General features: G+C 47.1%; 1 protein-coding gene across 1 annotated transcript; it reads right to left on the bottom strand.

Annotated features, from left to right (window-relative positions):
• Positions 1–227: 227 nt before the first annotated feature.
• On the bottom strand, positions 228–27,657 carry LOC143583098 (protein RETICULATA-RELATED 1, chloroplastic-like). The gene is made up of 8 exons (XM_077065523.1): positions 27,177–27,657; positions 22,911–23,075; positions 13,370–13,462; positions 13,180–13,292; positions 12,959–13,060; positions 12,565–12,870; positions 874–1,038; positions 228–795 (listed from the first exon to the last, which is right to left on the bottom strand). The coding sequence occupies exons 1-8, from the start codon at positions 27,501–27,503 to the stop codon at positions 510–512; spliced, it is 1,557 nt and encodes a 518-aa protein (XP_076921638.1). The 5' UTR covers positions 27,504–27,657; the 3' UTR covers positions 228–509.
• Between the last annotated feature and the right edge of the window lie 86 nt (positions 27,658–27,743).

Genomic DNA, 27,743 nt, shown 5'->3' with positions numbered 1-27,743 from the left:
TTGGAAGTAGTTAGGAGTGGCTCCATTGATAATTAGAGGAAGGATTTAACCACGTTTTATATATGATTGCTAAAATATATTAATATATTACTATTATCTATTTTTTTCTAAAAAAAGGCTTCCTACATCTTAAATGTTTTAGTTAAATCTTTTAACTCATGTACATAAGCTGCCAACCCAGGAATGGAATGGCAAAGGTTATTTGATGAATTAACTATCATCAAAAACAGTATTCAGCAGATCCACCACACAATCATAAATTCAAAACAAAGTTGCTTTCCTACCATAAACCAACAATCTTTTATTTCTTCAAAACTCATAGTTACTAAATGAAAAATCTCAACCCAACCGACCCTTAACAAAATTCCACACTTACTTTCTATCATAAACATTCCCAGTATTCAGTCGATTCTTTCGTCAACATAAGGTTTCCCATTGCCACCAGAATCATTACACTAGTCACCCACCAGTATCCCATTCAACTGAGTCGACTCAACCAGACCGTGCACTCAGCTTGTCACCTTTTTCCTCACGATTCTCTTTCTGCGGGCCTTGGGTGGTGGCGCTGATCCTCCATCTGTGGCGGTTTGACTTTGGTCCTGTTTAAACCCTAGGAGCCCGAGACCTGAAGTTACAGGGTTCTTGGATATGAACCATTTTGGAGAAGTGTTGTTGGCGGGTTCAGATGATCGGTTGTATGCTTGTTTCAGTAAGTCATCTGAATGAGCTAACGGGTCCACCTCTACCCCAAGCCACGCTAACCTTGATGTCTCTCCAAGTTGTGCATTAAGAATTCTGTGTATAAACATATGTTTATATAAATATAGATGATCTTAGTATAATATAAATACAAATATAAATACAATAGTATACCTCAAGGCTGTGCTGAAAGCCAATCCCACTCCAATAACATCAAACTGAGTCACCACTGCTCTATCAAATCCGCACAGAAGCTGATAACGTAAATTGGCGTAAATTCCAAGAAATGCTCCATACCCGAGTGCATTAGTACTCACAGATGGAATTGTCACAGATAATCTGATCAACCGGTTTTATAAAGAAAAAAAGTTAGAATATACAATTAAAGTAAAAACCATGGGCACAAATTCAAGCAATCCTGTGTATTAGAGGTGACCAATTTGACCCATTTTCTTACAAAAAGGTCAACTCAAGTCAATTTGTATGAAAATTAGCTAAATATAATCCGGTCAAACAAGTTCAACCGGCCCAAAGTGTAGTTATAGTGACAAAAAGCTCTTAAGTCATTTTGTTCAAAGAAATACATGATCATTGAACTAATGCAACTTTTAATATACATCATGCTAATTGTTTAATTCCTGATAATATACATAAAATTTAATAACATTACCTAAATAATACATACATATTATGTTATATAAAAAGTTTATAATTAAAATGTATATAAAATAACTATGTATATAAATTAATTAATTAACGAGCCAAGTGCTAGCCGTGCTCAAGCTTGAAAAAAAAACTAAGGAGTCTTTCTCGAGCTTTACAAAAAGAGCTCGAAACGAGCCCAGCTTGAGCTTGACTCTGTAAGTTAAATGAGTCGAGCTTGGCTAGTGAAGAGGTAGGTCCCAGCAGGGCCCAGTTGGACCCGCAAGATTCACCTTGAAGAGGGACGTCTGCGCAAAGACCAACTGGTTCCGCAGGACCCACCACGCTCAGAGAGATGAAGACCTTACGCGCAGTACGCCAGCTGTTCCCGCAGGAAAAGCCTCCCAATGGTGAAGTACCCCGCCTGTTCCCGCAGCTGCGGATACAAGCCATCAGGGAAGGCTACCCGCACTAATAGCAAGGCTACACGCACAAGGCACTAACTCTCAATAATTCAGTAGTCACCTGAAGAAGGAATGAGCAAGGCGGGAATACTCCCGCCCAAATGAGCCAGTCCGTACGCTTCTGGAAGATCTTTTGTACTATACCTGCCAAGGTATGGACAAAATAGACAAGATCTGACCAAAGCAGCCCATGAACCAATCACAGGGTGACAGCTCACCGACAATAGTACGAGGAGGAGCACGCTCTAGTACAAAATGTCACTATCAGCCGCTGCCTACTCACCAACCCTTGTTGTGGCACGTACATAGCCTGCAGTTGGTGGAAAAGGAATAGTACACAGCCGGCCATGTCACTATCAGCCGCTGCCTACCCACCAACCACCAGCATGGCACGTGCGTAGCTCACAGTTGGTAGAGAAGGAATAGTATACAGCTGGCTGTACCTGCTTGGAAACCTACCTTCGGCTATAAATACTCCAACACCTTGGAACTGTAGGACTATCTCATACTCACATATCTGCTCTAGCTATTTCTCTTAATATACACTTATATTCAGAGCAATCTAGTCTGATTCTCACGCCGGAGGGTGGTCACAAGGAGGTACCCCCCCCCCCTTCTCAGTGACGAGCTCACGGTGTCTGTTTTGCAGGTCATCAGAAGAATAACCATCTTTGCCGGACCTAACCCTCGTGGGAAACATCTATTTAACCCCCAGATTATCCGTAATCTGCCCGGGGTCACTTAGTGTTTCTTCATTGGCGCCATCCGTGCATAGAAGCTAGAACTAATTCTTCTTCACTTTTTTTCAAAACCTCTGGAAAGATGGTTAAGGTTACTCCGGTGCCAAGGCCAGCGAGTGACCAAGAAACTCCGGTAACCACAACCCCAGCTACTGGGGGGAACACCGGCGAATACACATTTTTTACGAACACTACCCCGGCTACCCAAGCCGGGGCAAGTGCAGTAAACAATCCTTCACTGGGATTCACCGATACCCAGTTGGAGAGACAACAGACGAGGCTCCCCCGCCAAACACTTGATCAAGTTAAAGCGTGGGCGGAAGCACGTCAGAAGGAATTCCAAGCTGAGTTGGATGAACGCTTACGTTCACTCCAACAGGCTGACGAATTCGGAAGCAGTCGACAACAGCTCAACATGAGCAATGAGTGCGAATACTTGGACGATGATTGGGAGGAGTCCGACAGTGACGCAAACCCTCGTCATAGGACGAAAGGGAAGCGTAAGGAAACGGACTTCCAACCAAGAAGGAATTTTGGAGAAACCTTCAAACCAAGGAACGCGGGGGGAAACCCACGTGACTTCTCCAAAACCTTTAGACCAACTGTTGCAAATGCGGGAACGTCCAAGTTTGCAAGGGACATTGCGGAAGCAATCGCCCCGAAGAGTGCCAAACAGATGTCCAACATCGGCACTTATGATGGTATATCCGACCCAGACGATCACTTAAACAGATTCATAGCGGGGGCAACCGTCAGCAACTGGACGGAACCCACGTGGTGTTATATGTTCCAGATGACGCTGGTTGGGGCGGCCAGGGCGTGGTTCGATCGTTTACCGGTCCACCACATCTATGATTGGGCGGATTTCCAACACAAGTTCAGCCAGCACTTCAGTCAACAGAGGAAATATGCTGAAAAGCAGTGGACGATCCTCAACTGCGTTAGAGAGGAGGATGAATCTTTACTAGACTTCATCACTCGCTTCAACTCGAAGAAGCTGAGTCTGGGCACCATAAGCGAAGATCTTGTTCGCGCCGCTTTCATCCAGGGCGCCGAATACCCAGAGCTTATCCGCACGTTGACGGGTAAAGACGGCATGCCATCCACATGGGATGCCATCATGACAGCAGCTAAACGTTTCGCGGAAACGGAAAAGCAACTGGGTAGAGATCTTCCCCAGAACACAAACCTCTACACGCAGAGGACTAGAGAAAACAATGTCCGGACCGCCCGGCACAACAAAAAGAGGAAGCTAGGTATTTGGCAGTCAAGGGTAAACTTTGACACCTCATCCAGCTCTCGCCCTCTAGTAGGCGGAAGGGATAACACGCACCCATCAAGCCGAAAACCCCGGTGGACGCCACTCACCAAAAGCGTCACGGAGATATTTGCCACCGAAAAACTCCCATGGCCAAAAGCTCCAATGATCCGGCAGCGACATAACGCGGATCAGAGCAAATCCTGTAACTTCCACGGGACAAAGGGTCACACCACTGAGGAGTGTACATCCTTGAAGGATATTGTTGAAACATTCGTCAAGGATGGAAGACTTACACACCTTGTGGCATCAATCAAGAATGGAGGGAGGAATGATAACCGATACAAAGGCAACGGACGAAAGCCCGTTGACATCAGCATCCACATGGTTCATAGTAACGTCCGAGGAAGAAAAAGACAAACGACATAACCATGCGCGTGGAAGGAAGCTGAGGTGCGCTTCCCGCGAGTGCCAGGAGGACCCAGCAAAGAAGGCCCTATCGTCATCAAAAGCCAACTGGGGCACTACATCACTTCCCGCACTCTTGCTGACAACGGCGCCTCGTCAACGGTTATGTACAGGCAGTTCTTCGACAAGCTAGACGACGAATACAATGAACGCCTGGAAACGGTCTACGCCTCGATGGAAGGGTTCGACGGCAGCACAAACACCCCCCTGGGTATCCTATCTTTCCCCGTCATTCTCACAGACGGGAAACACTCCCGCACAGAAGACGTGGACTTTGTCGTAATGAGGAAGCCACACCACACATACGACATTCTCTTCGGGAGAGACGGGATGGCAAGATTCAATGCCGTGGTATCTTCAGTCCATGGCATGATGGGATGGCCAACAGCTGAGGGTGTAGCGATGATCACCGGAATTGCCCAGGTATGCATCGCATCTGTCTCATCTGAACCCAAACCAAAGATGGCTAAACCAACCATCACCGAACCAGAAGAATGGGCCTTCAATGGCAAATACCCCAACCAGGCTGTTACCATTGGCCCAACAATCACCGATCCTACGCGCACCTTACTCAAACGCTTACTACAGAAAAACACTGACATCTTCGCGTGGACACCAGCTGACATGACTGGTGTACCTCGAAGTAAGGCAGAGCATAAGCTCAAGTGTGACCCGGTTTTTACGCCAGTCGTACAAAAGCGCAGAGTAATGGGGGCGGAACAAGCTAACGCGTGTAGAACCCAAGTCAAGGAACTCCTTGACGCGGGCATCGTACGCGTTAGCAGATATCAAACATAGGTTGCAAATCCCATCATGGTACCGAAATCTAACAAACAATGGCGCATGTGCATAGATTTCAAAGACTTAAACAAAGCATGCCCCAAAGATTGTTATCCGTTACCCGAAATTGACCTTAAGGTAGATTCGTTAGCACCTTTTCGCCTTAAATGCTTCCTTGATGCGTATAAGGGGTACCATCAAATCCACATGGCCGCTGACGATCAGGACAAAACCGCATTTCGGACGCCCGCTGGCACATTTTGTTATCAAATGATGCCATTCGGACTTAAGAATGCCGGGTCCACATACCAACGCCTGATGGACAAAGAGTTTCATGCCCAAATTGGGAGGAACTTGGAAGTCTACATGGATGACTTGGTCATCAAAAGCCCTGAGCCAGAAGCGATGTTGAAAGACATCGAAGAAACTTTCAACACGCTCAGAAAGATAAACATGAAGCTCAATCCGAGCAAGTGTTCCTTTGGGATGGAAGAAGGGAAGTTCTTAGGAGTCATTGTTACTAAAGATGGCTTCATAGCGAACCCTGAAAAGGTCGAAGCCATTATCAAAATGGAATCACCTACTACCATCAAGCAAGCTCAGACACTGAATGGACGACTAGTCGCACTTAACCGCTTTTTGGCAAACCATGCGGATAGGTCGTTCCCATTCGTGTCAACATTGAGAAACTGTTTAAAGAAAACGCACTTCCGCTGGACACCAGAAGCGGAAGCAGCTTTTCAGGAAATTCGGTCACGCTTGATCGAACTCCCAACGCTCACAGCACCAGAAGCAGGGGAGGAATTAATCCTATACCTTTCCGCCACAGAAAGAGCAACCGGGGCAGTCCTGCTAGTAGAGCGGAAAGGCATCCAGATGCCAATCTACTATGTTATCCGTGTCCTAACAGACGTGGAAACCCGGTACTCTACCCTGGAAAAATTAGTCTTAGCACTTGTACAGGCTTCACGCAGGCTAAGACGATATTTCCAAGGTCACCCAATCACCATTCTCACCAACTTCAAACTTGCAAACGTTCTAGGCAAACCCGAGTTGTCGGGACGCCTAGCCAAATGGGCAATTGAGTTGGGGGAATAAGCGATAAACTACAAGCCAAGACTAGCCATAAAAGGCCAGGTCTTGGCCGACTTTATTGCAGAAGTCCCCGCTTCGCGGGAGAAAGAGTGCCAGGAGGAGGCTCAACCCTCTCCAGCACAAGACATCGATGATGTCTGGCGACTCTACACTGATGGAGCAACCAACAACGAGGGTTCAGGCGCAGGGTTGAAACTAACCAACCCAGCAGGCCAAGAATACACTTACGCTATTCGACTGGATTTTCCAAGTACGAATAACGAAGCGGAGTATGAAGCATTCTTGGCCGGGCTGAGAATTGCGCGTAAGATGGGAGTGAAAAACTTGGAAGCCCACGTGGATTCCATTTTAGTAGCCAACCAAATAAACGGGACGTACACGGCCGTGAACGACACAATGGCCCTATACCTCGTACAAGCAAAAACCCTTATGCGTGATTTTAACGATTGTAAAGTCATACACGTCAAGCATAGCGAAAACAAATCTGCGGATGCGTTAAGCAAGCTTGCATCGTTAGCCTTCACCCACTTGGGAAAGGACATCCGCATTGAACTCCTTGGAGCACCATCAATCCCGCACAAGGAAATCTGTGTCATCCAAACCGGCACAGAAACGTGGATGACACCAATAATAAATTACCTTGAGGCGGGTATACTACCAGAGTCAAAAACACAGGCAAGAAAAATACGCTGTAAAGCACTGAACTATCAACTCATCGATGACATCCTTTACAGACGTAACTTTCTTGGCCCACTCCTAAGATACGTGGACATCCAAGATGCTGGCTACCTCTTAAGGGAAGTGCACGAGGGCATCTGTGGAGTACACGCAGGTCCACGCGCTGTTGTAGCTAAGCTAAACAACGCGGGATACTTTTGGCCGGGGATGCATACGGATGCGCTGGCATACATCAGAAAGTGTAGGTCTTGCCAACTCTACGCACCCAACACGCATCGCCCGAAGAATGAACTTGTTCCAGTCACCTCTTCATGGCCATTTCAGAAGTGGGCCATCGATGTGACAGGTCCATTTCCCACAGCAGCAGGGAACGTTCAGTTTCTAGTGGTAGCCATCGACTACTTCACCAAGTGGATAGAAGCAAAACCTTTAGCCCAAACAACCGCAAAACATATAAAAAAATTTATTTGGGAATTTATTATTTGTCGTTTTGGACTTCCACAGAATTTGTTGAGCGATAACGGCACCAACTTTGCTGACAAGAAGCTACAAAAGTGGCTGGAAGAACTTCAAATCACCCACACCTTTACCTCAGTGGCGCACCCGCAGGGTAATGGTGAGGTGGAAAGAGCAAATAAGAGCATCGTCGACGGCATAAAGAAAAGACTCTTGGAACACAGATCCGGCTGGGTAGACGAAGTTCCACACGTCCTTTGGGCAAACAGAACGCTGAAAAAGGCCAGTACGGGAGAAACCCCGTTCAGCCTCACTTATGGCACTAAAGCCATGGTCCCGGTCGAAATTGGTTTACCCTCTCCAAGGGTCTTGATTCAGCCAGAAGACAATGATGCGGAAAGACGGTTAAACCTTATGCTAACCGAAGAACGCAGAGACTTAGCCGCAGCGCGTGAAGAGAACTACAAGCGACAAATGCAAAAGTACTACAACACGCGGGTAAAACTCTGCAACTTCAATGTCGGAGACTACATACTGCGTAACAACGAGGCTTCGAACCAAGAACGCCCAGGAAAGCTGGCCCCGGTCTGGGAAGGGCCATACATTATCAAAGAAGTTTTGGGAAAAGGCGCATACCGGCTCGAAAGGCTCGATGGCACCCCCATCCCAAGAACATGGAATGGAGCTCAATTACGCAAATGTTACTTGTAGATCAATTCCAAACTTGTAAAGAAAAGGCCTAGAGCCACTTCTAATGGAAATGATTCTCCTTTATCACATTGTGTTGATAGCCTTACCTTTATACTTATGAACTTTCCACACTGATATGCCGGTATTCACCGCATAAATAAGTGTGAAAAGAAGTAAGTCGTTGCGTGTGGAAGGCGGCAAAACCCGCATAAACACAAAAAACGGCAAAAATTTCTAAGAAAAAGATGAGGAAAACCTTCACGCAGGTAAGTTATAAGTGAAGTTTGGTCATCCCACTAAATGAAAGTGACGGTCCTACCCGCACAATCATGATAGAGAAAACTGAACATCAATCTATTGACAACCGCGCGTCGAAAGGTTAACTTATTTAAAACACTTAGAAAATTTCTAAGGAAAAGATAAGGAAAACCTTCACGCAGGTCAGATATAGGTAAGATTTAGCCACCTAAGTGAAAGTGACGGTCTTACCCGCACAATCACGAAAGAGGAAGAAAAACTTTAACCTATTATCTGCCACGTTGAGAAGTTAACTTATCCAAAGTAATCAAGAAATTGCTAAGTTAAACCAAAATATGCGTAAAACAAAACATATAAGGTTTACAAGGCAAGGCATTAACAAATAATATATATTCCATCAAAATTCAAATATTACAAGAATTGCTGGGCACATACCCGCATGCAAAAATATAAATCTATTCTAACAGTGGGAAGGGATCTAAAGGTTCAAACTTCAGGACCACTCCCTCCAAACCCACTTGAACCCGCACCATCAGTTGGCTGTGGCGGTTCAAGGAAAGTCTTGAGAATAGTTAGCCCATCATCAGCAGCAGCAATTTCGTTCACCTTCTCCATCACCGGATGCGGGAAGGCAGCATACTGGTTCACTGCTTGGTCGTAAGCAGCTTCAGTGTCCACGTCATAAAGAGGGAAGTTGGAAGGCGGGATGCCCTTCTCAACAAACCCCACACCAAGCAGGAAACCAGCCTTTTCCCCATCATCATGGGAAGCGTTGAGGGCTGCGCTCATGGCATCGTCATAGGATGTGTTTGTGACGACCCGATGCACAACCTACAAAAAATATGTATCAAAAACTTTTCTTAGTATAAAGAAAAGCGTAAAGATATTATGAAGCTACGCATACCTGCGACAACGCTTCTCGTAGAAGCCATTCCTTGGTGATCAGAGCTTCCTGGAGGGCAACTTGAGCTTGGTCACGGGCGCGTTCGGCTTCATTTTGGTTAAGGTTGGCAAGCAACACTTCTTTAGCTGCAGCCTCTTCAACGCCCTTCAGCTTACGCTCAGTGTGGTCAAGCATACCCCTCTGGTCCAAGATCTCTTGGAGCTTCTTGGCGTCTTCCATGGCCAAGGCATCATGAGCCTGCTGGAGCCTCTCTAGTTTGGCTTTAAGCTCCTGATTCTCGACGCGCAGAGGCTCAGCAATGGCTTCAGCTTTGGTGGCCCTCTCGGTCGCGTTCCGCGCAGTTTCCTTAGCCAACCTAAGCTGTTCGTTAACAGCTTGGGTAGCCTTGGAACGGGCCTCGAGCCGGGCCTGAACTTCAACCTCGAGGCCTTGAAGGCCTTTTCCTTATCCGCAACAATGGCGACAAGTCTCCTGTTCTCCTCCCGGATAACCCGCGCCTGAGCCACTTCCTGGCTACGCGCCGTCTTTAACTTGTCGTTTTCACGACAAAGCAACTCGACGCGTGGCTGCATCCGGGCAAGGAGAATCCGAAGCTCATTCGTCAGCCTACCCTCCTGGTAGCTAGACATGGCTTCCCCCAACGCACCACTTGGGGCTGCGTGACGCGCCCACTCGACGCAGTCCACAGCTGTTCGAAGGGTTGTTCCCCGGCGGATGTTCCACCGTGGAACATACACCTCATTGGAATCCGAAACTGTAAAAACAAAAAACAGTTAGGAAAAGATGATAAAAAAATAATAATAATAAGCCAAAATAACCATACGCACCTGTAGGGTCGACAACAGGCCGGTAGCCGCCAAACCCATCACCCGAACCTAAGGGATATCCATCCAAGAGGTCAGTGAGATGGGAAGGAGGCAAAGATTGGCTAGAAGCCCCAACCCTGAACGTACCTGAGGGATCGGCCGTAGTCTCCGGCGCTGGAGGAGGCATTGTAGAGGCCCCTGCGGTAGAAACCAACGGAGGTGAACTCACTGGAGGTGAACTCACAACCGTGGCCGTAGCTGCGGAAGAACCCGCAGGATAAACCACCGCCGGCTCAGTAAAGGATTCCGTGAAGATGGCACTGACAGCCGGCGGGGATGATGTTACAGTTGGAACAGTTGCCTCAACGGGATGAGCAACTGAATCAATGCTGCAAACAAGCGCAACCGCCTGGGTCACCGCCTCGGGTAGGTTGACCAAACCTACCGTCATGGGTCCAGAGACGCTCCTTCCCACTCCACTCGGGAATGCGGTTGCATCCACGCCTGCACGAAGACGATATATAAGTATGATGGCGGAAAGATATGCAGTTAAGCTGAATATAATTTATACTTACGAGTTTTCTTGAGCTTGAAGGTTCTGACAGGCGGGGACGAACCCGATGGAGCCGGCCTCTTCATGTCGGTCATCGTCGTCGTACTGGGCTGCCCGGAGGTGACAGCTGTCTCAACCTCCGGAACATTGGTCTCACCACCCCCAGGGTTCCCCGCCGCCTCCTCGCTTTCAGTCTCGGAGTCAGACTGATTTCCTAGGTCGAGGGCGGAGGTAACCTTCGCCTTGCCCTTCGCGCCAGTAGCCTTCTTCTTCCTCACGAAGAAAGGACCATCTGCGGATTCCTCATCAGAAGATGACAAAATTAGAGGAATTCCAGCAGAGGTTTGAGCTTTGAGAGGGCGAGGGTTAAAGAGTCCCTTACCTGGCCGCGTGGCGCTCAGAATCTCGTGGCCCGGCGGGTAGACCTCCACAAACCGATCCGCCGTTTGCTCCAGGATGGGCAACTCGTTCTCGTCAAGATCACGAGTACCCAACCGAGCGGGACCACCGCTCCCCCGCGGCTGCAAAAGAGACTGCAAGTTGTTTCCCTCTGAAAATAAAAAGAAAGAAATGGTTAGAACAAAAACCCTAAATTAGCAAATAATATGAAGCATATCGTAAAGGATAGAGTTCAAACCGTATTCGAGGACGATGGGAATCTGTGGCGCCTCTGCCCCAGCATCTTTCCACACCCGGCTCATACCGAGCATCACCATCCCAGACTCCGCAAAGCGGTAAACCGGAGTCTGGATCTGGGAGATCTTGGTGAACCATTCCGCCTCTTGGTAATTGGAGGCGTGAAGGCTAGGGAGCGCCCTCCCGTTCTTGAACGTCATCGCAATGGGAACGACGCGAGCGGAGATGTAGAAAAACTCCCGCTTCCAAGACCGAAGACTGCGCTCGGTAGCGCAGATCTTCAAACCCTTGATCCGAGTGACCAAGGTATACCAGCCCTGGATGCACCTCCAGGAGTAGAAGGTTATCAGGCGGTCGACGCGGGGCTCAACGCCCAGAATATGGCACACCCATTCAAAGTGGTGAACCTTAGCGATCGCCATCGGGTGCACCTCCGTCAAATGTACACCGTGTCTTTCCAGAACACGGTATACGAACTTCGTTAATGGGAATCTGAGATTCCCATATATGAAGAATGAGGCATAAACCCCTATCTTGCCCTTGGGGGCATCGTACACCGTCTGGTGAGGCTCAGGAAACTCAGGCTCGAAAGGCTCGAGCATGAACTTCTTGATGATGTACTGGTACAGGTCGACGGTAAGAGCACACTGGCACTAGCCAGCAGTACTCTTATCGTCCTTATCAGACGCGGACATTGGGTTCTCGGTGTACACCTCAGACTCCTCGGCAGTAGCCTCAGGATCATGAATGGAAGACATGTTTTGGATGTAAAGAACGATTTCAGGAGAATGCTCGACGGAAAAGTTAGAGTATTCGCCGGAAATCGTTTAGAAGAAGAGTGAAGTGAAGGTGTGGATTAAGATGCACCCTCTCCCCCTTTATATACTCATCGCAATGAATGCGATGAATTTAATGCGGAGGAGAGAGAAAGCGCAGGTGCAATGAAACTATGACACGTGGAAAGAGCAAGCTGGCAACAGCTGTTGAAAGGACGCGTGCAGTAAAATTCGCGCCCACGCGCCCGAAAACTCGCGCCCACGCGCCTGAAAAAGCGTCTGGAATGACCATATACCGTCACGGTAGGACTATCTCATACTCCAACACCTTGGAACGGTAGGACTATCTCATACTCACATATCTGCTCTAGCTATTTCTCTTAATATACACTTATATTCAGAGCAATCTAGTCTGATTCTCACGCCGGAGGGTGGTCACAAGGAGGTACCCCCCCTCTTCTCAGTGACGAGCTCACGGTGTCTGTTTTGCAGGTCATCAGAAGAATAACCATCTTTGCCGGACCTAACCCTCGTGGGAAACATCTATTTAACCCCCAGATTATCCGTAATCTGCCCGGGGTCACTTAGTTTTTCTTCAGCTAGGCTCAACTACACCCTACCCGTGTTGCACAAAAGAAAGAATAAGTGATTCACTGCATACCTGCCCTCTTTTTTCCGGGCAACAAGGTTTGTCAAGGCCCCTTGTGCAGCCCCCGCAGTTAACCCCACCATACACAACTCTACGGCTTTATAAAAAAACGACTGTATTCTCTTTTGCATGTCAAATTCCCTCATCGGGTAGCTTTTTTCAAACACATTATTTGGCAGCTTTTGTAACGTGTTTTGCAAATCAAACCGGAAAGTATTTCCATACGAACGGCAGGGAGCAAGAGACCAAACAACAACCGCATTGCATGCTGTTACAGTCAGCACATTAATCAGAGCAAGATCCCATTCCTCTTTTATCCTATATAACATTAACAAAAAATTAATAATAAACAAATTAAATTATGAGATAAAGAATCCAATTCATTAATAGTTATATAATAAAGTACCTTTCTTTACGGTTTTTAACCTCCCACAAAACCGAGGAACCGATTGTAGCAGCCTGCTCTAAGAGAAACCGGTATAAAAATGCAGGATCTGCTACCATCCTGGTTAAATAAATTCAAAGATTAAACAGAATGTATCGGTTCATGTTTATAGGCATATGGAGTAACACAAATGTTAAGTAGATTATAACAATATTAGACTATTATCTTTTATAGAATTCCTGCCAATGAATCCCCTAGACAACCCTTGAGGAAGTGCACATGATATGAACCGTGCAGTTGTTGGCCTTGCATTCATTGCTATATATTTTACCAGTTGAGCTGAGCTAACCAGTCCCTAATCACCATTACATTTTTAATATTATTATAAACTTTTCCCACATCTAATAAATACTAATTAAGAAAATTATTTACCATTTCATACGCTTGGCGGAGTCCTGACGGCAAATCCATCATTGTCTTTTGCCACTCGTTCAATATAGCCTCGAGAAACTTCCGATCAAATAACTGCCAAAATGTACATAAAGAAACATTAATATTCACCATCTATGGAATATAACTTAATGAAGAGGTAGGTCCCAGCAGAGCCCAGTTGGACCCGCAGGACTCACCTTAAACAGGGACGTCTGCGCAGAGACCAACTGGATCCACAGGACCAACCATGCTCAGAGAAGTGACGTCCTTACGCGCAGTATGCAAGCTGGTCCCGCAGGAAATGCCTCCCATGGTGAAGGACTCCGCCTGTTCCCGCAGCCTCGGATACAAGCCATGAGGGAAGGCCACCCGCGCAGCATGGCTACACGCACTAGGTACTTAGCTCTCGATCCTTCAGTGTCACCTGAAGGAATGAGCAAAGCCGGGAGCAATCCCGCACAGAGGCGGGAGGGGGAATACTCCCGCCCAAATAAGCCAGTCTATACCGAAGGACCTTTCACTGTACCTGACGAGGTATGGGCGAAAGATCTGATCAGGGATACGACAGCTCACTGATACAGTATGGCGAGCAGCATGCTCCTGTACTGTATCACTATTAAGCCGCTGCCTACTCACCAACTACTGTCATACCACGTGCGTAGCCGGCAGTTGGTGGAAAGGGAATAGTATACAGCAGGCCTGGTCGCTATCAGCCGCTGCCTACCCACCAACTACCAGCAGGGCACGTGCGTAGGCTACTGTTGATGAACAGGAACACTGTTGCAGCCGGCCATACCTCCTTGGAAACCTACCTTCGGCTATAAATACCCCAAATGGTATGATCATCCATATACAACATATCTTACTACATTATCATCATATTATACCTGATATCTGCTCTAGCAATCTCTTAATATACTTTTATATTTAAAGAGCAATCTAGTCTGATTCTCACGCCGGAGGGTGGTCACAAGGAGGAACCCCCCCCCCCCCTTCCCAGTGACGAGCTCACGGTGTCTGTTTTGCAGGTTATCAGAAGAACCATCTTCCAAGGGTCTAACCCCTCGTGGGAAACAGCTATCCAACCCCCAGGTTACCAGTAATCTGCCCGGGGTCCGGTTAGTGTTTCTTCATTGGCGCCATCCGTGGGAAAAGCTAGAACTTTATTTTTCTCCAGTTTTTTCAAACTTCTACAAAGATGGTTAGAGAAATTCCGGTAACCATAACTCCTGCTACTAGGGGGAATACTGGTAACACAGTTTTTACGAACACTACCCCGGCTACCGAAGCCGGGGCAAGTGAAGTAAATTTTACGAACACTACCCCACTTACCAAAGCTGGGGCAAGTGCAGTAAATGATCGCCTACTGGGATCCACTGATACCCAGGTTGAGAAACGAAGACTCCCCCGCCAAACTCTCGATGAAGTTAAGGCATGGGCGGAGGCACGACAAAAGGAATTCCAGGCTGAGTTGGACGAACGCTTGCGTTCCGTGCAACAGGCCGACGAATTCGAATACTGGGAGGATGACTCGGAGGAATCCGACTCCGACGCGAACCCTCGCCATAGGGCAAAAGGGAAGCATAAGGAAACGGAATCCCAACCGAAAAGGCATTTTGGACAAGCCTTCAAACCAAAAAGCACAGGTGGAAGTCCACGAGACTTCTCTAAAACGTTCAGACCAAACGTTGCAAATGCAGGAACGTCCAAATTTGCAAGGGACATTGCTGAAGCAATCGCCCCAAAGAGTGCCAAACAAATGCCCAACATAGGCACATATGACGGTATATCTGATCCAGACGATCATTTGAACAGGTTCATAGCAGGGGCAACCGTCAGCAATTGGACGGAACCCACGTGGTGTTACATGTTCCAAATGACGCTGGTTGGGGCTGCTAGAGCATGGTTCGATCGTCTACCGGTCAACCACATCTACGACTGGGCAGACTTCCAACAAAAGTTTAGCCAACACTTCAGCCAGCAACGGAAGTATACCGAGGAGCAATGGACAATCCTCAAATGCATACGAGAGGAAGACGAATCTCTGCCAAACTTCATCACTCGCTTCAACTCAAAGAAGCTAAGTTTGTGCAATATCAGTGAAGATCTTGTTCGCGCTGCCTTCATCCAGGGCGCACATGACCCAGAGCTCATCCGCACCCTAACGGGTAAAGATGGCATGCCATCCACATGGGATGGCATCATGACAGCAGCAAAACGCTATGCGGAAACAGAGAAGCAACTGGGTAGAGATCTCCCACAGAGCACAAACCTTTACACCCAGAGGACGAGAGAAGACAACGTCCTCACCGCCCGATTAAATAAAAAACGAAAGCTAGGCATCTGGCAGTCAAGGGTAAACTTTGACACCTCATCCGGCTTGCAAAATCGGTTGGGCGGAAGGGATAATGTACAGTCGCACCGGAACTCCAGATGGACGCCACTCACCAAAAGCGTCACTGAGATATTCGCCACTGAAGGGCTCCCATGGCCAAAACCGCCAATAATCCGACATCGTCACGATGCAGATCGGAGCAAATACTGTGACTTTCACAAGACAAAGGGCCACAACACTGAAGAATGCATAGATGTAAAAGATATGGTCGAAGCATTTGTCAGAGATGGGACGCTCGCGCACCTCGTGGCGTAATAAAGGCTGAGCAGGCGGGTGCGTATAGAACCCCAGCTGGGGAAAACACGAATCAATTCCAGCTTCAAAATCGAGACTACATGCTGCGTAAAGAACGAGATCCCGAACCAGGTGCGTATCGGCTCGATGGCACTCCCATCCCAACAAGGGAGCTCATTTACACAGTTTGCATGTAAATCAATTCCAATTTGTAAAGAAATGGCCAAGAGCCACTTCTAATGGAAATGATTCTCTTTTAAGAATATCGAAGCTGATGATTTTACATTTATACTTTTCTGGACACTAATATGCCGGTTTTCACCGCATAATTACGTGAAGTCATTGCATGGGAAGGCGGTCCTACCCGCACGAACCCAATAACGTGACAAACCTTCACGCAGGTCAGTTGAAGGGGAAAAAGTTCAGCACCCAAAAATGAAAGTGCCGGTCTATCCGCATGAATCATTAACGAAACTGAATAAAAACCTATCAACAACCGCGCGTCGAACGGTTAAAACTATCCAACACTGGTGACGGCATTCACATTACGTGAAGTCGTTGCGTGGGAAGGCGGTCTTACCCGCACGAACCCAATAACGTGGCAAACCTTCACGCAGGTCAGTTGAAGGAGAAGAGTTCAATTATTCCATTAAATGAAAGTGCCGGTCTATCCGCATGAATCATGAAAGGAAAATGAACACTAACCTATCGACAACCGCGCGTCGAACGGTTCAAAACAAAATTCTTAAAAAGGTAAGAAAAACCTACACGCAGGTCAGGTATGGGTAAGGTTTTGCCATCCTACTAAGTGCAAGTGACGGTTCTACCCGCACAATCACGAAAGAGGAAGCAAAACTTCACACCTATTATCAACCACGTTCAAAGGTTAACTTATCCTCAAAAGGTAAGAAAAACCTACACGCAGGTCAGGTATGGGTAAGGTTTTGCCATCCTACTAAGTGCAAGTGACGGTTCTACCCGCACAATCACGAAAGAGGAAGCAAAACTTCACACCTATTATCAACCACGTTCAAAGGTTAACTTATCCTCAAAAGGTAAGAAGAACCTACACGCAGGTCAGGTATGGGTAAGGTTTTGCCATCCTACTAAGTGCAAGTGACGGTTCTACCCGCACAATCACGAAAGAGGAAGCAAAACTTCACACCTATTATCAACCACGTTCAAAGGTTAACTTATCCTCAAAAAGTAAGAAAAACCTACACGCAGGTTAGATAAAAGTTAAAAGTTTAGCCATCCTACCAAGTGCAAGTGACGGTTCTGCCCGCACAATCACGAAGGAGGAAGCGAAACTTTAACCCACTATCAACCACGTTCAAAGGTTCTTATTCTAAACACTTGGAAAATTGCTAATTTAAACTAAGTATGCAAGTCATAAGTTTATAAAGCAAGGAATCCAAAGAAGGAAATAACAATCTTATACGCAAAAAGATTAATATTTCAGGAGTATATTACAAGAATGGCCGGGTAACTACCCGCCTAAAAGAAAAAATAAAAAACTATACAAGTCTTAGCAATGGGAAGGGATCTTCAGGATCAAGCCTCAGGGCCGCTTCCACTTGGACCCGCTCCGTCAGAAGAACGGGGTGGTTCGAGGAACGCTTTGAGGACAGCTAACCCATCATCAGCAGCAGCTACTTCGTCCACCTTCTCCACCACTGGATGCGGGGAGGCGGCGTATTGGTTCAATGCTTGGTCATAAATGGCTTCAGTATCCACATTGAACAAAGGGAAGTTGGAAGGCGGGACGCCTTTCTCAACAAACCCTAGACCAAGCATGAAGCCGGCCTTTTCCCCATCATCATGAGAAGCGTTGAGGGCTGCGGTCATAGCATCATCGTAAGAGGTCTCTGAAAAGACCCGACGCACAACCTACAAAGAAAACACAAGTATTAGAACCTTTTCTTACAAAAGAAATGCGTGAAGATAAATCTAAACATACCTGAGGCAACGCTTCTCGAAGAAGCCATCGGAGGGCAGCTTGAGCTTCGGTATGGGCGCGTTCGGCTTCGCTCTTGTTAAGGTTGGCAAGTAAAACTTCCTTAGCGGCAGCCTCTTCGACGCCCTTAAGCTTCCGCTGGGTCTGGTCAAGCACCCCCCTTTGGTCCAGGATTTCCTGGAGTTTCTTGGCATCTTCCATTGCCAAGGCATCATGAGCGCGTTGGAGAGCCTCTAATTTGGCCTTGAGCTCCTCATTCTCCACACGCAAAGGCTCAGCAACGGCTTCAGCCTTGGCAGCCCTCTCGGTTGCGTTTCGCGCAGTCTCCCTGGCCAACCGAAGCTGTTCATTCACAGCTTGGGCAGCCTTGGAGCGGGCCTCGAGTCGCGCCTGAACTTCAACCTCGAGGGCCTTGAAGGCCTTCTCCTTGTCGGCGGCAGCTGCCGCCAGCTGTTGGTTCTCCTCCCGAAGAGCACGCGCCTCAGATATGTCCTTGGCGTGAGCTGCTTTCAACTTGTCGTTTTCACGACAAAGCAGCTCGACGCGCGGCTGCATCCGGGCCTGGAGAACCCGAAGCTCATTAGTTAGCCTACCCTCCTGGTAGCTAACCATGGCTTCCCCCAACGCGCCCGGAGGAGCAGCGTGGCGAGCCCAGTCCACGCACTCCACGGGTGTGCGAAGGGTTGTTCCTCGGCGTATGTTCCATCGAGGAACATACACTTCATTGGAATCCGACACTGCAAAAGAAACAAAAGCAGTAAGGAAAAGATGATGAAAAACATTAAGGGAAAAAGAAAGGAACCCTACGCACCTGTAGGGTCAATGACAGGCCGATAGCCGCCAAACCCATCACCTGAACCTAAAGGAAATCCATCCAACAGGTCAGGCAGACGGGAAGGTGGCAAAGATCGGCGTGAAGCCCTGCGCGTACCTGATGGTCCGGCCATTGGTGCCGGTGGCGCGGGCATGGTGGCAGCCGCCGTGGTCGCCGTCGTTGTCTCCGCCGCGGTCGCCGCCTCCTTAAAAGCAGCAGTAACCGCCGGTTCCGTGAAGGATGCTGTAAAAATCGCACTCACGGCCGGCGGTGACGTCATCTCGGCCGGAACAGTTGGCTCGACGGAACGACCAACTGGACCAGCGGATGCAGGCGCAGGCGACTGGGTCGACGCCTCAGGAAGGCTGACCGAGCCTACCATCATTGGCGAGGAAGTACTCCCCTGCGTTTCACCCAGGATTGCGTCAACATCCACGCCTGCACAAAGAAGAAAGTGTTAAAAGAAAATTAAGAAGTGACAAATCTACAAAGGCATTATGATTATACTTACGGGTTTTCTTGACCCTGAACGTACGGACGGGCGGGGAGGAACCCGATGGAGCCGGCCTCTTGGTACCGGTCACCGTCGTCTTCGTTGGTTCTCCGGAGGTAACGGTCGTAGCCTCCGGAGCAGTGGTCTTCTCACCACCGGGCTTCCCCGCCACCTCTTCACTATCTGACGCCGTGTCAGATAGAACCACTGGATCAGCTGTGGCCTTCTCCTTCCCCTTCACGCCGGCAGCAGTCTTCTTCTTCCGCACAAGGGGAGGACCATCTGCGGATTCCTCAGAAGACAGGACGTAAGGATTTTCAGCAACGGGTACAGCATTGAGGGGTTCAGGATAGAATATCTCCTTACCTGGCCGCCGGTGGCTCAGGATCTCTTGGCCTGGCGGATAGACCTCCACAAACCTATCCGCCGTTTGCTCCAGGATGGGCAACTCATTGTCATCCAGAGCACGAGTGCCCACCCGCACAGGACTGTCAGCTTCCCGCGGGAACAGGAGCGACTCCAAATTATTCCCCTCTGAAAGAAAAAGAAACAGTTAGAAAATTAACTAATATCAGCAAGAAAGACAAGACATACCATAAGGAATAGAGTTCAAACCATATTCAAGAAGGATGGGAAACCGGGACGCATCCTTCCATACCCGGCTCATCCCCAGCAGCACCATCCCGGACTCCGCAAACCGGTAAACCGGAGATTGGACCCGGGATATCTTCGCGAACCATTCCGCCTCCTGGTAGCTGGAAGCGTGAAGGCTCGGAAGCGCTTGACCCTTCTTGAACTTCATAGCAATGGGGATGGCGCGGGCAGAGATGTAGAAGAACTCCCGCTTCCACGATCGGAGACTGCGCTCGGTCACGCAGATCTTCAAACCCTTAATACGGGTTGTTAGGGTGTATCACCCCTGGACGCACCTCCAAGTATAGAAGGTCATCAGGCGGTCCACGTAGGGCTCAATACCCAGAATCCGGCACACCCACTCGAAGTGCCGGACCTTGGCAATCGCCATCGGATGCACCTCGGTCAGGTGCACACCGTGCCTCTCCAGGACACGATACATAAACTTTGTCAATGGAAACCTAAGGTTCCCATAAACAAAGAATGCAGCATATACCCCGATCTTGCCACTGGGGGCATCGTACACAGTCTGGTGGGATTCAGGAAACTCAGGCTCGAGAGACTCGAGCATGAACTTCCTGACTATGTACTGGTACTGATCCAGAGGTAGAGCACACTGGCACTCGCCAGCAGTACTCCTATCGTCGGCTACAGCTTCAGCATCATGAGAAGACATTTTTGCAGAAAGAAGTGATTTCGGGAAAATGCTTGCCTGAAAAAGGGAAGTATTTGCCGGAAATCACTAAGAAGAAGAAGAGAGGTGAAAGTGTGGATTACAAAGGGGCCTCTCCCCCTTTATATACTAATCGCAATTAATGCGGTGAATTTAATGCGGAGGAGAGAGAAATCGAAGGTGCAATGAAACTATGACACGTGGCAAAAAGCAGGCTGGCAACAGCTGTTGACAGGACGCGTGCCAGTAATTTCGCGGCCACGCGCCCGAAAAATCGTGCCCACGCGCCAGGAAAAGCGTCTGGAATGACCATGTTCTGTCACGTCACCATAACTTCCTGCACGTCCTGACACAGTCAGAAGAAACCGTCGCACGACGTTTCAGAGGTTTGGACTGTTCTTATCTTTCCACCAACTCTTCGAATTTCAAAATTCAAAATTTAAAAATATTAAAAAGTAAGCGGGAAAATACCCCTTACCCCTTGGCAAACAAGTAACCGTTAGACGGATGCGGGTACAGTGTAAAGGCAAAACCCTTCACATACCTAGCACCCGCAGGGAATTGAAGCCAAGTAAACCTTGGCGAACAAGTAACCGTTAGACGGATGCGGGTACAGTGTAAAGGCAAAACCCTTCACATACCTAGCACCCGCAGGGAATTGAAGCCAAGTAAACCTTGGCAAACAAGTAACCGTTAGACGGATGCGGGTACAGTGTAAAGGCAAAACCCTTCACATACCTAGCACCCGCAGGGAATTGAAGCCAAATATTCCTCGGCAACCAAGTAACTATAAGACAGGCGCGGATACAGTGTAAAAGCAAAACCCTTCACGTACCTAGCACCTGCAGGGAATTGACGCTAGGAATACCTTGGAAGTAAAATAACCGTAAGACGAGCGCTGGTACAGTGTTAAGGCAAAACCCTTCACATACCTAGCGCTCCGCTGGGAATTGAAACCAGGAAGGATCTTCTGGGCAATGCTTGCGGAAACGGAAATAACATCCCCGCATAGCGGGAACGTTGAGAACTACGTTGTTTGAAGCTCCAGGATGGAATTGGTGGTTTTAACATAATTGATCACTATGTTCAAAACTACCAAAACCTCATGGAGAATCCACACAACTGGGACTCAATGCTCCTGACTTGCGAGGAGGTTACAGACCTACCCGCATCATACCCAAAGACCAAGCAGGAAACTCGGGCATTTCTGCAAGTGACAAGGACTTCCCATGGAAAACCTTACAAAACCCTTTTCAAAACCCTTTGCTTAAGTCCAAAAGTTCACCTCACTTTATTAAACACGCATGAGAAGAACATTGGACTGGGGGGACTTGAAGAGGTAGGTCCCAGCAGAGCCCAGTTGGACCCGCAGGACTCACCTTAAACAGGGACGTCTGCGCAGAGACCAACTGGATCCGCAGGACCAACCATGCTCAGAGAAGTGACGTCCTTACGCGCAGTATGCAAGCTGGTCCCGCAGGAAATGCCTCCCATGGTGAAGGACTCCGCCTGTTCCCGCAGCCTCGGATACAAGCCATGAGGGAAGGCCACCCGCGCAGCATGGCTACACGCACTAGGTACTTAGCTCTCGATCCTTCAGTGTCACCTGAAGGAATGAGCAAAGCCGGGAGCAATCCCGCACAGAGGCGGGAGGGGGAATACTCCCACCCAAATAAGCCAGTCTATACTGAAGGACCTTTCACTGTACCTGACGAGGTATGGGCGAAAGATCTGATCAGGGATACGACAGCTCACTGATACAGTATGGCGAGCAGCATGCTCCTGTACTGTATCACTATTAAGCCGCTGCCTACTCACCAACTACTGTCATACCACGTGCGTAGCCGGCAGTTGGTGGAAAGGGAATAGTATACAGCAGGCCTGGTCGCTATCAGCCGCTGCCTACCCACCAACTACCAGCAGGGCACGTGCGTAGGCTACTGTTGATGAACAGGAACACTGTTGCAGCCGGCCATACCTCCTTGGAAACCTACCTTCGGCTATAAATACCCCAAATGGTATGATCATCCATATACAACATATCTTACTACATTATCATCATATTATACCTGATATCTGCTCTAGCAATCTCTTAATATACTTTTATATTTAAAGAGCAATCTAGTCTGATTCTCACGCCGGAGGGTGGTCACAAGGAGGAACCCCCCCCCCCTTCCCAGTGACGAGCTCACGGTGTCTGTTTTGCAGGTTATCAGAAGAACCATCTTCCAAGGGTCTAACCCCTCGTGGGAAACAGCTATCCAACCCCCAGGTTACCAGTAATCTGCCCGGGGTCCGGTTAGTGTTTCTTCACTTAAAAAGCAAAATATTTGACCAACAACCTCTGGGAAAATAATCCGCTTCCTGAAGAGTCCACCATCATCCCCTTCATCACCATCATCAAATTCATCAAAGTAATCATCGTCATCACCATCATCATCACCACCATCACCGCCACCAAAGTTTATGCTCTTCCCGATATTGCCACCACCACCTCCGATTGCCAGCTGTAAAAAAAACAAAGGTGTATCATAAACGAGCCTAGTATTCGTATAATTGTTATTTAATATATATTTTTATAATAATTATTAATATATGAAATCTTATGATGAAAATAACAAACAATTTATATTATGTTATATATAAAAATTAAAATTAAAGTATACAAAAAAATTACATATAAATATCATAGTTGTCAATAGCGCCCGCTATAGCGTATAACATAGCAGCAGGCTAGCACTAACTGATCTATAATGACATAATATCGTGAAAATAGCGACCATCTGCGTTTTTTTAAACTTTAATAGCTATTTTGGTGGTATTTATTAATTATTATAATCGCTATTTTGGTGGAGTGGTTTAATGTAAAACTTTCTTAAACCTTATCGCTAAACATCAAATAGCGCATCGCTATCGTTAAGTAGTGTATAGGTAGGTTTTCGCTATTGACAACTATGATAATCAATCAATCAATCAATCATGCCCAGTAAAATCCCACCGACAGCAAAGCTATAAGTAGGGTCTGGGGAGGGTGGGATGTAGGCACACCGTACCTCTATCCAAAGGAATAAAGAGGTGGCTTCCAGAGAGACCCTCGGCTCTTAGTACATGTGTATGAAGCAAAATAAAGGAAATCAAAGTTTAACAGTTATATAAACACTACTACTAATTATAATAATATTAATATTAATAATAAGATCACAGTTTAACAGCTATATAAAAGCTAATAATAATTATAATAATAATAATAATAATAATATATGTAAAGGAAATACCATTATGGTATGTGACCTAAATAAGTTAAGTCTAAGCCCTAAGGTATTCAATTCTCTTTAAAAATCCTTAACTTTAATTATACTTCTCCACGAATTCCTATCCTCAACCATGTCCTCGGAGAGGTTTAGGTCTATCAAATCATGCCTAATCCTCTCATCCCAAGTCAATTTCGGTCGTCCTCTACCCCTCCTCCCCTCTATAATAATGTTTTCTACGGATCTAACAGGATTCGTCGTCTGTCTTCTCTTTACATGTCCAAACCATCTCAATCTCCACTCTCTTATCTTGTCTGCTATGTTCGCCACCCCTAATCTCTCGCGAAACACAACGTTTCTTATTCGGTCTAGCCTTGTGTGCTCACACATCCAACATAGCATTCTCATTTCTGCTACCTCCATCTTCCGCACTTGTGCCTTCTTGATGGCCCAACAATCTGTTCCATATAGCATTGCAGGTCTAACTGCCACCCTATAGAATTTTCCCTTTAGTTTAGTCGGGAAACTCTTGTCGCACAATATACCTGTGGCTGCTTTCCATCTACACCATCCTACCTGAACTCGGTGGGTCACATCACTGTCTAATTCCCCATCGCTCTGTACAAATGATCCTAAATACTTGAACTTCGTTACCTGCGGGACCACCTGCCCTTCAATTGTGATCTGTGCGTCTTCATTGTCGTTTATCCCACCAAAATCACAGTGGAGGTACTCCGTCTTAGATCGGCTAATCTTTAAACCTTTTGTCTCTAAGGTTGTTCGCCACTCCTCAAGCCTCATGTTTAGATCTTGTTTTTTCTCAGCAAGTAACACAATATCGTCTGCGAACATCATGCACCACGGGAGAGTCCCCTGAATCGACTTTGACAACTCATCCAAGACTACTGCAAAAAGAAACGGGCTCAACGCTGACCCCTGGTGAAGACCTACCTCTACAGGAAAGAAATCAGTATCCCCCACTGGCGCACGGACACTTGTTTCACTCCTGGTATACATATCTATAATTATCTCTATGTATTTCCTGGGCACTCTTCTACCCTCCAAGCACTCCCAGAGCACCTGTCGTGGCACACTGTCGTAGGCCTTTTCTAGGTCAATAAACACCATATGTAGATCACGCTTCTTCACCCTATACTTTTCCATTAATCTTCTTATAAGGTGTATTGCCTCTGTGGTGGAACGCCCCGGCATGAAGCCAAATTGGTTGACCGTAACCTGAGTTTCTCGTCTAAGTCTACCCTCAATCACTCTTTCCCATAGCTTCATAGTATGACTTAGTAGTTTGATTCCTCGGTAGTTACCACAACATTGGGCGTCTCCTTTGTTCTTATAGATAGGAACTACAACGCTGCTCCTCCACTGGTCTGGCATCTTACCTGATTTGAGAATACTATTGAACAGAGTAGTTAACCACATGACTCCTTCCTCCCCCAGACACTTCCACACCTCGATGGGTATGTTGTCTGGGCCAACCGCCTTAGACCTTCCCATCCTCCTAAGTGCATCCTTCACCTCTTTTCGTGTGATCCGTCGGCAGTAGCAGTTATTCGATTGTTATCGTTGAAAGTTTGTGTTGTCATGTTCTTCTTGGTAAGCTCTCCCATTGTTAAAAAGATTGTGGAAGTAGGTTTGCCATCTTAGCTTGATGTCCTGCTCCTTGACCAGTACATGCCCATCTGTATCCTTTATGAACTTCACCGGTCCTAGATCTTGCCTTCTACGCTCCCTGGCTTTGGCAATCTTAAACATAGCATGTTCCCCCTCTTTTGTTTCTAGACTTTCATACATCCGTTTAAAGGCCGCCTTCTTTGCTTCCGCCACTGCCTTCTTCGCCTCTATCTTGGCCGTTTTGTAGTTGTCCCTCAATTCCACTCGCTCCTCCTCGTTCGTGCACCTCATCAGCTCCCTAAAACATCCTTGTTTGTCCCTTATCTTGTCTTGGACTGCGTCATTCCACCACCAAGACTCCTTATGCCCACTTGTCTTTCCTGTTGTGACCCCGAGAGTCTCCTTTGCTACTTGGATGATCTTTGTCTCCATAGCTTCCCATATATGAGTTGAGTCCCCATTTAGTCGAGCCCGCGTATGCAGTATGAGTTTATCCTTAAACAGTAGGAGATTTTCGTCCTTCAAATTTCCCCATCGAATTCTCGGTGTACCTTTTTTCTCTCGAACAGTCAGCTTATTTCTGAAGGCTATATCTGTCACTAGTAGTCGATGTTGAGTCACAACTGCCTCCCCAGGTATGACTTTGCAGTCCTTCCACCAACGTCGGTCTCCTTGCCTCATCAAAAGGTAGTCAATTTGCGTGTCGCGTCCGCCACTGCTAAAAGTGATTAAATGAGAATCTTGTTTCCTAAAATAAGAATTTATAATACCTAGGTCATGTGTCACCGCAAACTCTAGAAGATCTGTTCCGGTCTCATTCCTATCACCAAAACCGAAACCCCCATGTACGGCTTGAAAACCATCGTTAGCCTTACCAATGTGTCCATTAAAATCACCTCCTATGCAAATCCTCTCCCCCCTAGGTATGCCCCCTACCACTGCGTCTAGGCAATCCCAAAATTCTCTCTTTTCCTGATCCCCTAGGCCTACATGAGGCGCGTAGGCGGAGACTACTGCCACTACTTCCTCTCCTAGTACTAATTTCAACACCATAATCCTGTCATTATGTCTTATCACCTCCACCACACTAGTGTGTATTTCCTTAGCCACTAGAAACCCCACTCCATTCCTAGCTCCATCACACCCCGAATACCACAACTTATACCCATTACACTCAGCCCCTCTATGTCCTTTCCACTTAGTCTCCTGGAGGCATGCTATCTGAACCCTACGTCTTTTAAGCACATCTACCAATTCTAGCAACTTACCATTTAATGTTCCTACATTCCAAGAAGCCAAACGCAATATACGCTCCCTATCTTTACTCTTTCCTACACCCCTCGTTAAATATACGCTCCCTATCTTTACTCTTTCCTACACCCCTCTTTCCTACAACTATGATAAATATAAGTAAAATAGGTAAGTAATAGTAGACGAGTTGAGCCCAAGCTTTAGAAATAAAGCTCGAAACAAACTGAGCTTGGCTCCTAGTGATTATGTAGCAAAACATGCAATTGATGTAAAATTCGTTCATATGATGGTTTCTTACTGAATTCTATATTCATTTGTAACAAATTCACTAGTAGAAACAATATGAATATCCATGTGAACAATTAAATTAATGAAAACTATGCAAATTACATGAATAATCTAATCCTGTATATTGATAATTAGGGATCAAATGACAACAAATCCTAAATAATTAATAATAATAATAATAATAGCAACCTCAGGAGTGGATTTGGTCTGCTTCTGCGTCATATCCAGTTTCGATTTCTCCAAAGTGACCGCACCAAAGGCGCCGTACTGTCCTTTCATCACCGGTCCATGAGCCGGAGACTCCATCCGGAAACAGCGTTCGAGTCCGGCGACGGCATCTCCGTCAACAACCGCCGAGGAGTTCCTGAGCACCAATAGCTTCCGGCAGGGCGAGGGAAGCTTCCGGGCAGGATTGATGGGAGATGATAATGATGATAAGGTTTTGACGTTAGGTATGAGGTGAGTGTTTATTGGTGTGATTTGAGGTGTTTGGAAGACGACTGTGTGATGAGACATGAATGAATTAGGGTTTTCGATTGGGGATTAATAATAATAATATTATTCAGCTCTGTGTTTCTTTTCTCTCTGGGGTTTGTAGAGAGAGAGAGAGGGTTGTGATGCGACTCACTGGTTTCGATAAGGAGGAGGATTGATGGCTGGCTGCGTACCAGCTCAGCTCAGCTCAGCTCAGCTCAACTCAACTCAACTCAACTCAACTCGCTGAGTTTCGTAACTGAGTTAGTTACTTCAACTCGG

The sequence above is a fragment of the Bidens hawaiensis genome, unplaced genomic scaffold, assembly GCF_021521415.1.
Source record: "Bidens hawaiensis isolate Kalapana, Puna unplaced genomic scaffold, B.hawaiensis_p1.1 tig00000142_1, whole genome shotgun sequence".
Lineage (NCBI taxonomy): Eukaryota > Viridiplantae > Streptophyta > Magnoliopsida > Asterales > Asteraceae > Bidens > Bidens hawaiensis.
The sequence above is the reverse complement of the archived record's forward strand: the minus strand, read 5'-3'. Positions and strand labels throughout refer to the sequence as shown.

Coding starts and splice junctions, on each gene's coding strand:
- LOC143583098 (XM_077065523.1), bottom strand. CDS start 27,503: ATGTCTCATCACACAGTCGTCTTCCAAACACCTCAAATCACACCAATA. Junction 13,293..13,369: donor TCCGCCAAGCGTATGAAATG/GTAAATAATTTT, acceptor AATGGTGATTAG/GGACTGGTTAGCTCAGCTCA. Junction 13,061..13,179: donor TTGTCTAGGGGATTCATTGG/CAGGAATTCTAT, acceptor AATTTATTTAAC/CAGGATGGTAGCAGATCCTG.